Source organism: Paroedura picta, chromosome 13 (assembly GCF_049243985.1).
Source record: "Paroedura picta isolate Pp20150507F chromosome 13, Ppicta_v3.0, whole genome shotgun sequence".
NCBI lineage: Eukaryota > Metazoa > Chordata > Lepidosauria > Squamata > Gekkonidae > Paroedura > Paroedura picta.
In genome coordinates, this window is record NC_135381.1 from 7685677 (window position 1) to 7701511 (window position 15835).

At 46.7% G+C, this 15835-nt stretch overlaps 1 protein-coding gene across 2 annotated transcripts in view; it reads right to left on the reverse strand.

The window, feature by feature from the left end:
* Nucleotides 1–10263: 10263 nt before the first annotated feature.
* ZDHHC8 (zDHHC palmitoyltransferase 8) overlaps nucleotides 10264–15835 on the reverse strand; it is an 88597-nt gene continuing 83025 nt past the window's right edge. For both annotated transcript variants that reach the window (XM_077307239.1, XM_077307240.1), the window contains exons 10-11: nucleotides 14416–15449; nucleotides 10264–11724 (exon numbers count right to left, since the gene is read on the reverse strand). In XM_077307239.1, coding sequence (XP_077163354.1) covers nucleotides 11541–11724; nucleotides 14416–15449 — 1218 coding nt within the window. In that variant the 3' untranslated portion in view covers nucleotides 10264–11540. The remainder of the gene's footprint in view (nucleotides 11725–14415; nucleotides 15450–15835) is intronic.

Here is a 15835-nt window from a genome sequence, read left to right on the forward strand (position 1 = left end):
GTGGTCCGTGGACATCTGGAGAGCCACAGTTTGGCCACCCCTGCTATAAACAATCTTGTGGGCATGTTTGTAACGTGTAGTGAAGGCACTGACAACCTATGGTGATCCCATGGGGCTTGCAAAGGAAGTGCATGAGCAGGGCTAGTTTGCCATTACCTTCCTCTGCAATGTTGGGTCTCCCATCCATGTATTGATACTGCTTAGCTTCCAAAATTCCATTCCCCATCCTAATAGATGGGTTGACAGCACATTGAATCTATCCTTTCTCCAGGAAATCTGAAGTGGGGAACATCACCCTCTCCCCTTTCACAACAGTCCTGTGAGGCAGGTTCACCCCCACGTCTCCAGTTAATATATACCTGGTAGGAGGGGCCAGGGAAAGACCCTTCTCTTCCCAAAACCTTGGAGAGTGGCTGGCAATCAGAGGAGGTAATACTGAGGTAGAATAGAAGAAGAGTTGGTTCTTATATGCTGCTTTTTTCTACCCAAAGGAGTCTCCAAGCAGAGAGAGCCCTGATATTCCTGCTCTGTCATAACAGCTTTAACTGTGGTGTGGAGAGCCCAAGGTCACCCACCTGGCTGCATGTGGGGGAGCAGGGAATTGAACCCGACTTGCTAGATTAGAAGTCCGCACTCCTAACCACTACACCAAGCTGGTATAATTGATATGTTGGTGTAATTCAGGGGTAGTCAACCTGTGGTCCTCCAGATGTTCATGGACTACAATTCCCACGAGCCCCTGCCAGCAAACGCTGGCAGGGGCTCGTGGGAATTGTAGTCCATGAACATCTGGAGGACCACAGGTTGACTACCCCTGGTGTAATTGATACATTGACGCTAAGGCAGCCTTGTTTCAGTCCCAACTTGTTTTTCATCAGAACGATTTATTTATTTATTTATTTATTTAGTAGTTTATATACCCCCCTCAGTTGCCCGTCTGGTGGCGTACATAGTCCAAAAAACTCCATAAAACAATGCTTCACAAAGATTTAAAAAGCGGGTTAAAATTATATAAAACCACTATTTAACACCTTTGCATCAGTTTTAATTACTGAAGTCAAGTTGTGGCCAGAAAGATGCTATTAACTTATTGGGAGGGGCCGGTGAGGAAAGGAGGGCAGAGGGGGCAGGAGGGAAGCTGGGTATTTGCTATAGCTGCTATCTAGCTGGCCTCAAACTCCGCTCCATCTTGCAGGCCCTGCGGAACTCGGTTACTTCAGGCAAGGCCCTGATCTCACTCCGGGTGCTCATTCCACCAAGCAGGAGCCATGCCTGAAAAGACCCTGTCTCTGGTTGAGGCCAGCCGTATTTCCTTGGGGGCAGGGATCCTCTGCTGGTTGGTATTTCTCATTCGAAGAGCTCTCTGGGGAACGTATTCTGAGAGGCGGTCCCTCAGATATTGAGGACCCAGACTCTAAGATTTGCAAACAAAATATTAAAAACAGGGAACTTACCTTTCTCACGTCCTGTTGAGTTGAGCCCCACATACAATGGTATTTATGATTTGTGTACAGCTTAAAACACTTCTTCAAATAGCCTTCAATCTGCGCAGAGCATGGGGACAGCATTCAATATGGTGGCTGGTGCAGTGAGCCGTGCTCAAAATATGCTGTTTCGTTTGGACCACTTATATGCCAGGGACATGATAGGCAAGGGATGTGTCATCTAATAGCCACATTTCAAGCATATTTCCTTTGCAGGTCAATGTTTTCCCTGTCGTGTGGATTGGATATACAGCTGAGAGGGGAAGGGAGCAGGGAGAGCTGTGGAAACCCAGTGTGAGATTGCAAAACATTTACAATAAATTGAGAGCCATTTTGAGCATTCTATAATTGCTGAATGTTCAGGGGTGCACCTCCTAATTTAAATGGAGGAGTCCTCTCCCATCACTAGTTAAAATAGACAATTCAGCTTCATAGGCCTCTGGCTTGTCCTAGTATGAAGAAGAGGAGAGCTGTGTTTATACTCCACTTTTCACTACCAGAAGGAGTCTCAAGTTGGATTACAATTGCTTTCCTTTCTTCTCCCCACAAGTGACACCTTGTGAGGTACGTGGGGGGCTGAGAGAGCTCTGAGAGAACTGTGACTGGCCCAAGGTCACCTTGCTGGCTGCATATGGAGGAGTGGGGAATCAAACCTGGCTTTCCAGATTAGAAACCACCGCTGTTTAACCACTCTACCACACTGGCTACACCGCAATGCTGTCCCTGCTATCCTATACCAGATCTCAATGATCTCTGCGGGGCAACTGCGTGCCACGTTTCCAGAACCTCTAGCGTGGCTGCCTGAATGCGAAAAATGCTGCCCATTGACCCCATAAAACACCACAACTCCAAAAGCTGAAAAATATATACATATGTAATTGAGAGCCACAGAAATGAGAATTACAGACGGAGCTCCACAAAGCCTTCACAGATACATTCCAAAAAATTCAAGGTAGAACAGGTAAAATACAGACTGTTTAGATATCTCAACACAAGGTTCTCGAATCGTGCACTTAAGAGCCAGATTGCCTCCAGTCTGCTCGTCCGTGACCGTTGTCTCTCTCTGCCTCTAGAATCACATGTAGACCGACTCCGTCAAACATTGCCACGGCTGCCACTCGGTCCCTCCTGCGGGCCTGTGTGCTCATCGTCACCTGGCGAGGCTCCCTTAGAGTCCCAATAGAACAATAATCCCGGGCAAATATTTACACAACTCTGGGCTTGATTTTTCAGCAAGCCATCTTTGCTGCATATCAGATTTTTCAACATTAAAGCATACATCTGCATAGTTTTTTTAATTTTATTTTTTTTACAGTCGAGGTTACCTACCGAAAGAAAGAGTATTTAATGTCACTGTGTTTATATATATATATAAATATATATACACACACACACAAAGAAATAAAGGCCTTGGGAGTCTCTTTGATACCTCTGAAGACGTCTCTGAAACCTGATCTGCCATTCCCACGAAAATATACATCCCCAAGGGAATTCTCTGTTTGCCCTCCTGTAACTCTGCAAAAAGCCCTTTTATCTTCCCTGCTAGCTTTTTTTTTTTCAGCCTACCTGGGCAAATCATAGCGTTGAGCCCAAGCAAAAAAAAAAAAAAAAGTGTATCTGAATCATTCCCCTCCATCGCTCATTCAGACAAAGAAGTAAGAGATTAAGGCTTCAAGTTAAAAGGAAAACAAAACAAAAAGGAAATCCAACTCTCCTGCCGTTTTTGTGGCAAATAGAAAAGGCATGTAGTGCCGCGAACGACAACTGTTCATCCTCTCCCCCCCCCCTTCCAGTACAGTGACTTCAAAGATATAAAACTGCAGCTCGCCCTAAGATGATGTCCGTGGTGTCGCTAAGACGAAACGACAACCCAGGCTGGGTGAGTAATGCAGAAACAACAACTGTTTCTTTAAACAGTACGAATTCACAATGAAATGTTAACGGTGAAACGCTGGAACGGGAGTGTGATCTTTTCAAACAAAAAAGAGATAAAACAGATTAATGGGCCATGGATCTGTCCTTCATTATGACTGGGGCAGGGCCTTGTTTTAATGTGGAGGGGGGTGGGAGGGGGAGCCATAGTGGTAACAAGGTCTGGACCCATCTGTTGTCATTTTTTGTGATTCCCCAAAAGACTGGCATCTCATCCACCTGAGCAGAAACCAAGGCCCAAACAGGACCTGGGGGTGGGGACTGGGTAGGAGCTCTGGCAGCTTGAACTAGATGGGGTGCCTCTTTAACCCTTTAGACCCGGTTTGCAAAGGTAGCAATTCGCCATTTCTTGGACTGCACGGGAAGGCTGACATGATCCTCTGCTGTGTCTCCCAGCCCTTGAATGTAGAAAGTCAGGCTGTTTGGGTCTCCTGTGTCAGTTTTCTCATGAAGGAGCATTGAGGCAATCAAGCTCATAATGCACATCCTGAAATGATTCGGTGATACAGTCCAGTTAAAGGAGAGAGCCAAACAGGCGTACCCTTCAGTGTAGGCACTTTGAGAGGAGAGATCTGCATTCAAATTGCCACCCTGTTGCAGGCCAGTTACTAGCACTCCCCCAAATCTTTCCCATCAGGGTGTTGTGAGGAAATAATGAGGGGTGGTACAGTGTGAAGAAGAAATAATTGGTTTTTATACCCTATTTTTCACTGCTCTACCGTACAAAGTCTCAAAGTGGCTTACAATCACCTTCCCTTCCTCTCCCCACAAAAAGCACCTGAGAGAGCCTTGAGAGAACTGTGACTGGCCCAAGGTCACCCAGCTGGCTGCAGGCAGAGGAGACGGGAACCAAATGTGGTTCTCCAGATCCACCACTCTTAACCATTATGTCAAACTGGCCCAAATCATGGTGATGAAAAGGGAACCTCCATATTCTGAGTCTGTAAACATCTGAATACCAGGGCCAGGGAGGAACATTGGGGAAGGACTTGGGGTATGTTTTGTACCCTGGCTTCACTTTTGTTGGCAGTGTCAAGAGATGACTGTATTGTTATGTCCCCAAAGTACTTACAGTTGGTTTTCTGTAATCCAAAATGGTATTTTGTGTGTGTAAAACAACTCTAGAAACCAATGCATTTTAATATTGGCTTTTGTACTTTGGAAAGGTATCTAATGACCTTTTCTGATAACTTGGGGTAGAAAAATTCCCCAATAACAAAAACATTAGAAACTATGAATTTTAGATATTTTTAGATGTTTCCCTTTAAAATTCACGAACGTTAATGCTAACTGGGGGCAAGCATAGTTTTTACTCTTTCAGATTTTCAAATAGTTTAGCATTGTAAATTAAACATATTGGTGAGTTACTCAAGTTCTGGAAATTGTAGTGTTGTCAAACGCAATAATCTTTCCCACTGTGTTATTGTTGGAGCTTTTCTGCCCAACACAACAACTTTTGGCCCTGGGGTATGACCATCCCCTAGAATATATGTTTAAAATATTTTTGTTTTTGTTTTTTTACCTAGAATTAAAATCCGCGGGTGAATCTCTTTAAACCAATTGTTTTCTCTTGCTTCTTCCAACTGGAACAAGATGGTACAGTGAGAGCCAACTCACCTTTGTCAGAACTAAGCCCTTTGGATTGTTAAATCAGCAGCGATTACCTATCATGACATGCATTGTATGCACCACGAGATGCATCAAAATGAGCCAGTGTGCCAGGTTATGCTTTTGATGTCGGCCTGCTGCCAGCCTTAACCCATGTGCTGTGCAGGATCAAGAACTCAGGTTCCAGTCCACAGCTAGATGACAGACAATCCAGAGATTCTTGACCTATATCCTTAAATTTACTACTGCCTGTCTATCTCCTTACTTCCTTCTGGGGGTGGGACTCCCAGAGGTCCCACCCCCTTCTACAACCCTCCCGATTCTACAGCTCATTACAAGCGGGCGCCTCCGGTTTGCTCTCTGGCAAGCCCATTTTATGTCCGTGTGCTTGCATTAACATTCTGCTGAAATGGAATGGCTTTACTTTCAAGTTAATGTATTTAGAATCAGGGCATTAGCGAGACAGTGGGTCTGAACCGGCTGCATCTTGCCGTTTGTCGTTATGGTAATCTCGAGATGTCAACTTCCAGGAAGATTTGAATAATTTACTGCCGTCTCCAATCCAGTTGGGTTATTATAAATGCAAACCTCAAAGAGAACCAAAAAAAAAAAAAAATCTAGGTCTATCATAAGCCTATTAATATGAAATGAATCCTTATCCCAGAGGAGCCTTGCATCTAGATTTAACAAGCTACTGCCTGCATTTGATGTCTGCATGGATCCCTCTTTCATCGTAACCCTAATGATATGCAACCCCGGGGCATTCACTTACATAATCATTTTCTTGTTACTTCCTCCCTTGCATGAGAGGTAATTCGCCCTGGCAGTAAATGGTTTGAAATAGTGGGTTCCCCACACACCCACAACCCTCCATACAAATAAAGTTGGGGTTTTACAGAATTCATGAGTCTGAGAAAGTATTTTACAGATTGTGATTCTCTTCTTTTTCCCTTCCTGGCGGAAGCCATAACTCAAAGCTTTAGCCTTTTATGTTTGGAGCCTCAGAATATATAACGGTATCAAATTCAGGGCCCAATAATCATTTCTCTGGGCCTGTAATACCCCACTTCCCAACAATGCTGTCTCCTACATATAATCTCAGGAGAAGTGAAATTGACCAGCTCCAGGGCCTTTTCAGTCCTGGCCCCAGCCTGGTGGAATGAGCTCCCAGGAAAAATCAGGGCCCTGCAGGACCTCAATCTGTTCCACAGGGCCTTTGAGGTGGAGCTGTTCCACTGGGTTTATGGTCAAGGGCTACAATACCCAACGAAATAGCTGGCCTCACCACCAGGAGGAGGAGAAGCCAGAAGGTCAGCTCCCTACTAGAGGACTAGTGCATGTGGGAATTTTAGAGAGGGTATTTGTGCATGGTAATTGTTTTCGAGTTTTAAATTGTATATTGATTTTGCTGAGGTGACCTGCCCTGCACGTTCAAAAGGGTGGGAAAAAATTAAATATATATATATATATTATTAACACAAAAAGGGTTAAAAGTATTTTATTTCCAAAAGGACAAAAAATGACCACATGCAGATAACGGGTTTGCAACCCAGACCGGATCGATCTCATCCGTCAGCAAAAGCCAGGGATGCTCATAGGAGGCTGGCACCAGGCTAGAAACTTTGAGACTAAAAGGGGTAACTACATTGGTCTCACGGCTCTGGAGGTGTCCCATCTGTCTTTTCCTGACCAGAGTTGTTGTAAGCCCGCTAACAAGCTGGATTTCCATCCAACTGGAAGCACGGGATCAGGGGAAAGGGTAGATCAGCCCTGCCCCTGAACTACTGGGGCCATGTGCCCCCTGAATTGAGCAGAAGTCTCCACCACTTACATCAGGATAAGCTCTGAACAGAGCCAGCTCGGTGGAGTGGTTAAGAGCGGCAGCTTCTAATCTGGCCAGCCGGGTTTGATTCCCTGCTCCTCCACATGCAGCCAGCTGGGTGACCTTGGGCTCATTAAAGTTCTGATAAGAGCTGTTCTCACTGAGCAGTCCTGTGAGAGCTCTCTCAGCCTCACCCACCTCACAGGGTGTCTGTTGCGGGGAGAGAAAAGGGGAGGTGATTGTAAGCCGCTTTGAAATTCTTTCTGGTAGAGAAAAACAGCATCTTCTTCTAGCTCACATTACGTCATTTTAAGCTCCTGGGTAAAGGGCCGTGATCATTCAAGCAAAGCCATGCAAAATAGATCCTCTAGGCCAGGCTCTCTCAACCAGGATTTTGGGAAACCCTGGGGTTTCTTGATGGCTGTGGGTTTCCCAAATGGAGGGGAGTTAATTTTCTATATTTATCAGGTGATATGACCATATGTGGTCATGTCGACCTCCCCTCCTGCCCCCCCAAAATGGCCAATGATCAGTCTGGAGAGGGTGGGAAGTGGAGGGGCCACAGGTGGGCGTGTCCACAGCTCTGCTTCCCAACCACATTCTGCACGATTGCGCCACTTCTGGGGTTTCTTGAAGCCTGAAGAACATTTCAGAGGTCTCTCAACGGTAAATACACTGAGAAAAGCTGCTTTAGCCTGATCCTGCATTGAGCAAGGGGCTGGACTAGATGGCCTGTATGGCCCCTTCCAACTCTTTTGATTTTTTTCTGTGCACTGCTAGTCTGATCCACATCTCGATTAATCTGCAATACCTGGAAGCCAAACAACAAACCTGCTAAAATCTCAATTATATTTCCCCTTAGATTGCATTGGGGAAACCCAGACCCTGGCTGTGGTTTTAATATGGAAGTAAAGGCCAATTCAGTCTCCGGCCTGGGAATACAGCACATGTGGTCAGGCCGTGGATGTGTGCGTTCCTAAGCATGATGTAACTATCACAATATAGGCACATGTATGAGCATCCGTTTCTGCACTCTTCTGGATTCCCAGTATCGTTGGAGGATGGGAACTTGCATGCCAAAAAGCCATGCCTTCCTTTTTGGCACGCGAGCAGATACTTTCCCCGAGCAAAGCATTCGGACAAAGCCCTTGCGCTTGCCTTCAGCCGCAGCAATAATTCACAAGAACACTCCTGCAGTCGGAAATTGCCACAAGGGAAAGGATCCTACAATTACAGTCTTTAATTCCCAACCCCGCACAAGCATGCAGCCTCCGCACACATAATATAGTCAGTATGATGGCACACCAGGACAAGTTGAAATGGGAAAACTGTGGGTGTTCCGTGATGGTTCTTAACCACTAGGGCAGCCTTTCTCAACTTTTTTGCCACTGGGAAACCCCTTCAGGCTTCAAGAAAACCTAGAAGTGGTGCGATCCTACAGAATGTGGTTGGGAAGCATAACTGTGGCCACGCCCACCCAGGGCCCCTCCCCTTCCTACCCCCTCCAGGCCCATCATTGAACATTTTGTAAGTGAGAGCAGGTCAGCATAACCATATATGGTCCTATCACCCGATAAATATTTAACCAATTTTAAAAATACATTATAAATTAGTTAACTCCGACCCCATTCGGGAAACCGGGCCATCCAGAAACCTGAGCGTTTCACGAACCCCTGGTTGAGAAAGCCTGCACTGGGGTGTAAAATATTACATGTTTCCCATGAAACATCTCACAGAGATCTCTGTGCCCGCTCCTAGAACGCTTATGGCTTTTTTCTTTAGGATCTTTTGGCCGCTTTCTAATTCGTTAACATTGGCTGGAAACCTCAAACGTTTACGCTTCTTTTTCTAAGCGCCCGGGGGGAAGCATCAATGGGGAGACGTGAAGAAAGGAAAGAGTTCTGCCCTTCTAAACCCACCACCTTCAAGAAACGGGCAAGGGTACCACTTTGCTTAAGACTGTCCCTGCTAAGAGCTTGTATCGATAGACACATCCTGCAGTCTGGACTGGACCTCACAGCCACTTCTCTTACCAGAACAAAGATCACTGGAAGCTTTGCTGATCCATTCAGAGAGCTAACAGGGTTACACTTGTTTCATTAGGACCGACCAAAGCAACACAAATGGGTGAGGACAAGTTCCCAGTTGCACAGAGTTCTTCTTCCGGCTGCGGCTGAATACTGAGCCTGACGGAAGGTTGCTCAACGCATGGCAATATCTGGGTTGGCTGGAGACTGTTTGGACCTCATTTTCCTTGCAGCAAGCGTGCAAAGGAAGCAATGCAGCCTGCCAAAACTTTTTAAAGTTGATGCCAGCTCTGTGGCCTGGAAAGGAATCAGCGGCCGGCGTCAAGCGGTCTTTCTATCTGGATTTGGAAGTGCTGCAATAAAACACGCGCTCAACCCCTGAAAATCAGAGCGGCCTGGATTAGAGCCGAAATGAAACCCCGCAAGAATTCCGCAATCGGAACCGCAGCTTTGAAAGTCCTGGACTTACTCAAATTGTGCTTTCAGAGCTGAACGCCAAGGGAAGCTTCTATTTACAGCAAAATGCAAATCTTAGCTCTGGTTGGTGGCTTTTAATGTAATGATGGGCTTATCAGGTTCCCGGATTTATTTATTTTTTACACATTGCGTTTCTTTCCAATTCCAAAATCCAGCAGCATCCACGACTGAGAAAATGGTGGGGGGAAATAATACTGCTTCGGAATAGAAACCGCTCAAATGTCTTCAAGCAACTTTTCCCCGTTTTCAAATCAGCTCTACTCCAGCGGAGCCCTAGGTGTCCTGAACACCCGCAATGGAAAATACAAGCCTGTTTGCAAAAGTTTTCAAAAACTCACTGGGCATCAGGCAGGCGACACATTTGTAACTCTTACAGGCCTGTGCTTGGATGACAGTCGCACACAATCAGTCACACACACACATACACGCACAGAGCACATTTCAACAGACCACCGTAACCTTGTGCTGAGATGATACACACTGCAAGAGTGTGAGACAAGACACCGTATGAAAGCCCATCTACAGAAGCACACACCAGGGAGAGTGAGGACGCCTGTTCACCGTAATGGAATACCAGTTGAATATTTGGGGGTTTCTTTTCTCTGAACAGAACTGGCTTAAAAAAGAATAAACCCAGGAGGAATGGAAGTTGCTTCTTTGTGTGACAGCTCTTGTACACAAAAGACAAACTCATACGGACACAGGATTTAATGCAAGGTGGCGAAGGATAACGGGATCCCTCCATACGGCTTTCTCCTCTTCCCTTGGTCAGAAGACACTCGCGAAAAGACAGCATGATGGTCTAAAGCAGGGGTAGTCAAACTGCGGCCCTCCAGTTGTCCATGGACTACAATTCCCAGGAGCCCCTGCCAGCGAATGCTGGCAGGGGCTCCTGGGAATTGTAGTCCATGGACATCTGGAGGGCCGCAGTTTGACTACCGCTGGTCTAAGGATTAATGGACCCCTTTAAGTGAAGGAGAACATGGATGATGTTGCTTGGGCCCTGCTCTTGCACACAACGGCACAGAAACCCATGCGTGTGCGCATGTACGAGGGTTCCTTGATCCCGAGAACTTTCTCCATTCATTCCAACGGAGGAAACAGATGGGCACGCCTTGAAATGTGGTGCAGAGAAAGAGGGCAGAGACAAATTTGCCACCCTTTTTCATAATACTGAAACTTGGGGAGAACTTAATGGGCAGAAGATAAGACATCACTGATTCCTATAATGCATGATTGATTTGTGGGATTCGCCACCACCACACGGCATGATGGCCTCTAGCTCAGATGGTTCTACAAGTGCCTCAGAGGCAATTGTGGAAGAGAGATTTAGCAAAGGCTTGGCCGTAAATCTCTACATGGGATCACCATGTTCGGGGCAAGGTACCTCCAGTTGGCCAAGGTTGCTTGGCCAACTGCAGAGAAGGACTGCTCCTTGTGGGCTTTTTGAAAACATCTGGCCAGCCACCATGGGAAACAGGATGCTGGACTAGATAAATGTTTGGTCTGATCATCAGGGCTCTTCTTACGTGCATCTGGATGCCCACCTGAATCTGTTTCCTCCTGCAAAATGAATGGACAGCCATTGTTATTTGCTGCATTAGGCGGCAGCAGCATCCTTCAAGAAATCTAGTGCTCGTAATTTATAGGATGGGGGGGGGGAGCTATTTAACTCTGTCATTCTATCATATCGTTTGCCATCAAACTCAGAGGGAAGGGAAAGGGAGAACCACTGAGCCTATTCAAGCTGTTCTTTTAGATCACAGTACAACATCGAAAGGACAGGATTTGGTGGACAAGACAAACGCACAATGGCTTTTCCCGTTCTCTTCCACAAAAGCGAGAGCCACCTCTGACCCGCGGCGCCGCGTATCCGTCGATTGGTCCAGCTAGTTCCCAACTGCCTGTCGGAGAGATTTTTCCAATGAGCTGTACAAAGTTTCATTTCTTCACAAATAAGGCTGCAGCTGGTTTTTGGCCAAAAAAGAGAGTTTAAAAAAAAAAGGAGGGTTTTTTTTTCAACTTTCAAAAACAAAAACCGACTAACCCCCATGAAACGAAACAGAAAAGACACCATCAGCTGCTCCTCCTCTTCTTCTTGTTGGCGTTATTATCTGAGTTTTCACAGTGCACCCAGCTGCACGGCTGGCTTTGTGAATGGCTCTTTGTTTCACAAATTCCATTTTTTTTCTATACTGAAATTTCGTAGGTTGTTCCACCCACTCCAGACACTTTCTTAACGTTTGAATGCCTAGCCGGACTGACTGGAGGGCCCTGGGGGCTTGGCGTTGACCCTAGTCGACACTCTACCCTTGAAATCCCTTTAGGCTGTCCGTTAATTTTACTGTGAGGTGTCTTCAACTGGATGTCCTCCCTGCATCGGAAGGAAAAGAAGCAGGTGGAGAGTTAGCAGACGGAAAAGTTCCCTACAAGCATTCTGGAAGCTGTTTTTGTTCTGATTCTGCAAAGAACATTCTTTAGGGCAGGGGTAGTCAACCTGTGGTCCTCTAGATGTTCGTGGACAAACGCTGGCAGGGGCTCATGGGAATTGTAGTCCTTGGACATCTGGAGGACCACAGGTTGACTACCCCTGCTTTAGGGCGTTTCTTGAAGGTGTTTCCCACATGGGGATGAGCCTGTGTGTCTTCCCCATCTCTGAGACAGTACAGTGGCAATGGGATTCCATGGGGCAGGAATCTCCTACATCCCCCCCCCCGACCCAATTTCTATTGTACAAATACTTTGTATTTATGTGTCCATTACCTTCACCAATTTCCCTCCCTTGCCTTTGTTGCTGTGCGTGCCGAATAAGGCTCGCTTGATATTCCTGCCTCCAGCAAGAATTCGGCTGCCATTTTTGGTTGCCTTGACAACAAGCAACCAGTAAAGGTGGCTGAAATCTCACCAGAGGAAGGCATATTGTGGGAATTTGGGAAAGCCCTGGAGGGTTATGGATTCCACGTTGGGAAATTCCTGGAGGCTTGGGAGGCTTGAGGCCTGAAGGAAGTCCACCGAAAGCAGTCATTTCCTGACAGTAAGAAAATTTCAGCTTCAGATGGGTGGCTGGACTCAAAATGTTTTATTTTTCTTATTATTACTGTATTTATCACCTGCCCTGTCTCTTTGGATCCAGGGATGGGTTTTGCTGCTTCTTTTCCCATATCATGTGTGATGGGTAATTTCCACCAATTCTCCTTTCTACACTCAAACTGTGAAAGATTTTGGGTTTTTTTTTAATGTTGGGGTTTTAGAAATTTTTTTAGAAAAATACTTGTGTGTTGGGTACTCATTTGGCAACAGTTAGGTAATGTCTATATTTTCTTGTGTGATATACCGCTTGACGTAATTATTTAGATGGTCTCCGCCGTGCTAAACCACCCCCTAACCCCAAAAATAGCCCCTCTAACAAAAGAAAATTCCAGCTATGGGCCTGTTCCATGATCACACTCACCTGGGCCATTCAGGTTAAGGCAACCTTTTGTATTACTTATCCTTAAAGCTTAGGTCCCTAGTTTTATTTTCCAAACTTTGGGCCACCCCCTCCATCCTGCCAGCCACTTCTTCCTGTTTGATTAACAATAGCCACTTAATCAATCTAATTACATCCCAGAATGCATTCTGGAATGCAGGTCTTGTAACACGCTAAAATGTTTTAAAAGGAAACGTCATAATCAAATTTTTCCAGTAGCAAAATTACATTTCCTTTTCACTGCAAGACGTACGATGCACGTTCGAATGAACTCAGCAATTTTAGCTAAAGGTATCTTGAGACATTACTGGGACCAGTTGGAAGCAGCAGCCCTTCTCCCTGTTTCTTGCAGCTTGTAGGGGAATAGAGGTTCATTCCCATTGAGCTCCTTATTATAAACAGCAACACCTGTTTTAGAAACAGCAACACCCACCTGTGTCATCAATTCGGTTAGCATTAAGCAAAAAAGTCAGCTGCACCCTGGTGGTTAATCGTGGTAAAGGTAAAGGTAAAGGTATCCCCTGTGCAAGCACCGAGTCATGTCTGACCCTTGGGGTGACGCCCTCTAGCGTTTTCATGGCAGACTCAATACGGGGTGGTTTGCCAGTGCCTTCCCCAGTCATGACCGTTTACCCCCCCAGCAGCAAGCTGGGTACTCATTTTACCGACCTCGGAAGGATGGAAGGCTGAGTCAACCTTGAGCCGGCTGCTGGGATTGAACTCCCAACCTCATGGGCAAAGTTTTCAGGCGGCTGCCTTACCACTCTGCGCCACAAGAGGCTCTTTCCACAAGAGGCTCTTTTAATCGTGGTACAGCACACAAAATACAAGACCGCATGGCCCTATTCCATGCTTCCTAGATGATGGATTGCGACCTACGAAAGAGTTTCCAAGGGCTTTCTCAAGTGCATGGCCAGGGGGCCAGCAGCGAATGCCCTGTGCACAAGGAAAATGGTTATAGAGATCTCAGAGATTCTAAATGATGGTTGGCAACCCTAAATACAGTAGCTAGTGGGCAAGGCTGTGGAACTCATGGCCACCAGATGGCAGCGATAGTCATCAGCCTGGTCAGCTTTCCAAGCAGGTTAAAAAAGAGCCAACAGGCCCATTGATGTCTCTTAATGCTCAGAGGCAGCATTGTGGCATCCACAGGCATCCACAGGTCATCTCATTGTCCTTGTGAACCACTTTTAAGTTTCTCAGGGGCATGTGGTTGATGTCTGCGGGAAACAAGGTGCTCACCTAACTAGATCTTTCACCTACTCCAGGAAGGCTCTACTGCTGTATGGTTTTGGAGTCTATGAGAAAGAAGTGCTCAGGCATGTACGCACTGTGAGTTTACATAATTGCATTTCTCCTGCAGTAGGGTAGGAACAAATGACTTTTAATGACTTTCCCCTACTATTTACGGGAAATGGGCTTCGAAATCCCTGGAAATCAATTTGAATGCTATTTTTCAGTTTTCCAAAATTTAATAATACTTCTGCAAAAATTTAAAAAACCCTGAACACTAGAAGAAAAATATCTCTGCTAAGAAGGAAAGGAAGAACGCTAGCACAGTTTAAAGAAGAAATGCTGTAAGAAGACTGTGCGTACCTTGGAGTCCCCATGGGTTGTGCCTCTGTTATATCCACAGCATTAACAAACGAGACAGCTTTCGGGCCGTAGGAAGGCGACCTGGGTATCCCGCTGGGGGATGATGGGACTTGGTGGCCAGGAGACTTGAAGGAGCCATTGCTCACCCTCCCCTGCAACGCTTGGTGGGCTTGGACATTGTTATTAGCTAGGTCCGCCTGGAGGGAAGGCGTGGAAGTCCGTGACGTTCTGGTCATTGCACTGGAGAGGGAAGTAACTGAGGCCTGCAGGACAGGGTTCCTCGCGCTAAAACCGCTTGCCGTCATCAGATTGTCTCTAGAACCGTATCGCAGGACGATGCTACGAGGGTCTTCCGAGAGCATGCTGACCTGCTGGAGGCTGTAAGAGCTAGGGGTGTCGTACACCCCCGAGTCTGCAAACACGGAGTCTGGGTGAGAGAGGAGGAGCTTTTCCCTCTCCTCCATTTCCTTCCTCTCCTGAATGGACGCCATGATGGTTTTCGACAGGTTGTCGTAGCGGACCGGCGAGGGGTCGCGCGGGTGAGAAGCCGGGCTGCCCAGCACGGGGCTGAAGCTCTGCGGGGGTGGGCGCTGAAGCTCTCTGCCCCGCAGGTGGCACATTTTGGCAGACAAATATGGCGAGTGGTACCCGATGGAGCCCACGGCGGAATGAGCTATGCACCTCCTCCCCGAAGGGGACATGGGGTTGAGCAAGCTGTCGTAAGACAAGCTCCCGTTCCTGTTGGACAAAGAATTGGGGGAAAAGATGCTCTTGTAAGGGGTGGAGGCCGGCCCTTCCGACTTCAGCGGGTGGAGGGGCACTTTGTCGATCCCTCGCCGGCTGGCGGATTTTAGGCTCAATGACCTCGAATTGACGGCAAAGGAGTCTATCTGGAGCGGAGAAGACTGGTAGGTCTTGTGCAGGGAGCTCTTCCGGTAGCTGGAGATGTCAACGCTCGGTTCCGACTGGTAATCTAGGCTGCTGTCGTTCTCTTCCATGACGGACGTTTGCTTGTGGCCGTCCTGTATGGAGATCTGGAAAACAGGCATGTTAAGAGACAGATAAGGTGACAGGGCCAGAGCGAGGGAGGTGGAATCCAGCCCATAATACTATTCGAACTCTTTGCAAAATGGGACCATTCCTCCCTTTTTTTGCAGTCAATGTATATTTGGACTCCGTTATGAAATATTGCATGCAAGTTGTATCAAAGGAGTCTTTTTCAACCTTTTGACTGTGGAAGAGCCTCCCAAATATTGTTCAGGTTTTGAGGAACCCCAGAAATGGACCGGAAGGGTGGCCGAGTGCATTAAGACAGGATCCAGCCTTTCTTAGCTTTTTTACCGTTGCAAACCCCCTGAAACATTCTTCAGTTGTCAAGAAACCCCGGAAGTGGCAGGATTGTGCAGAATATGGTTGGGAA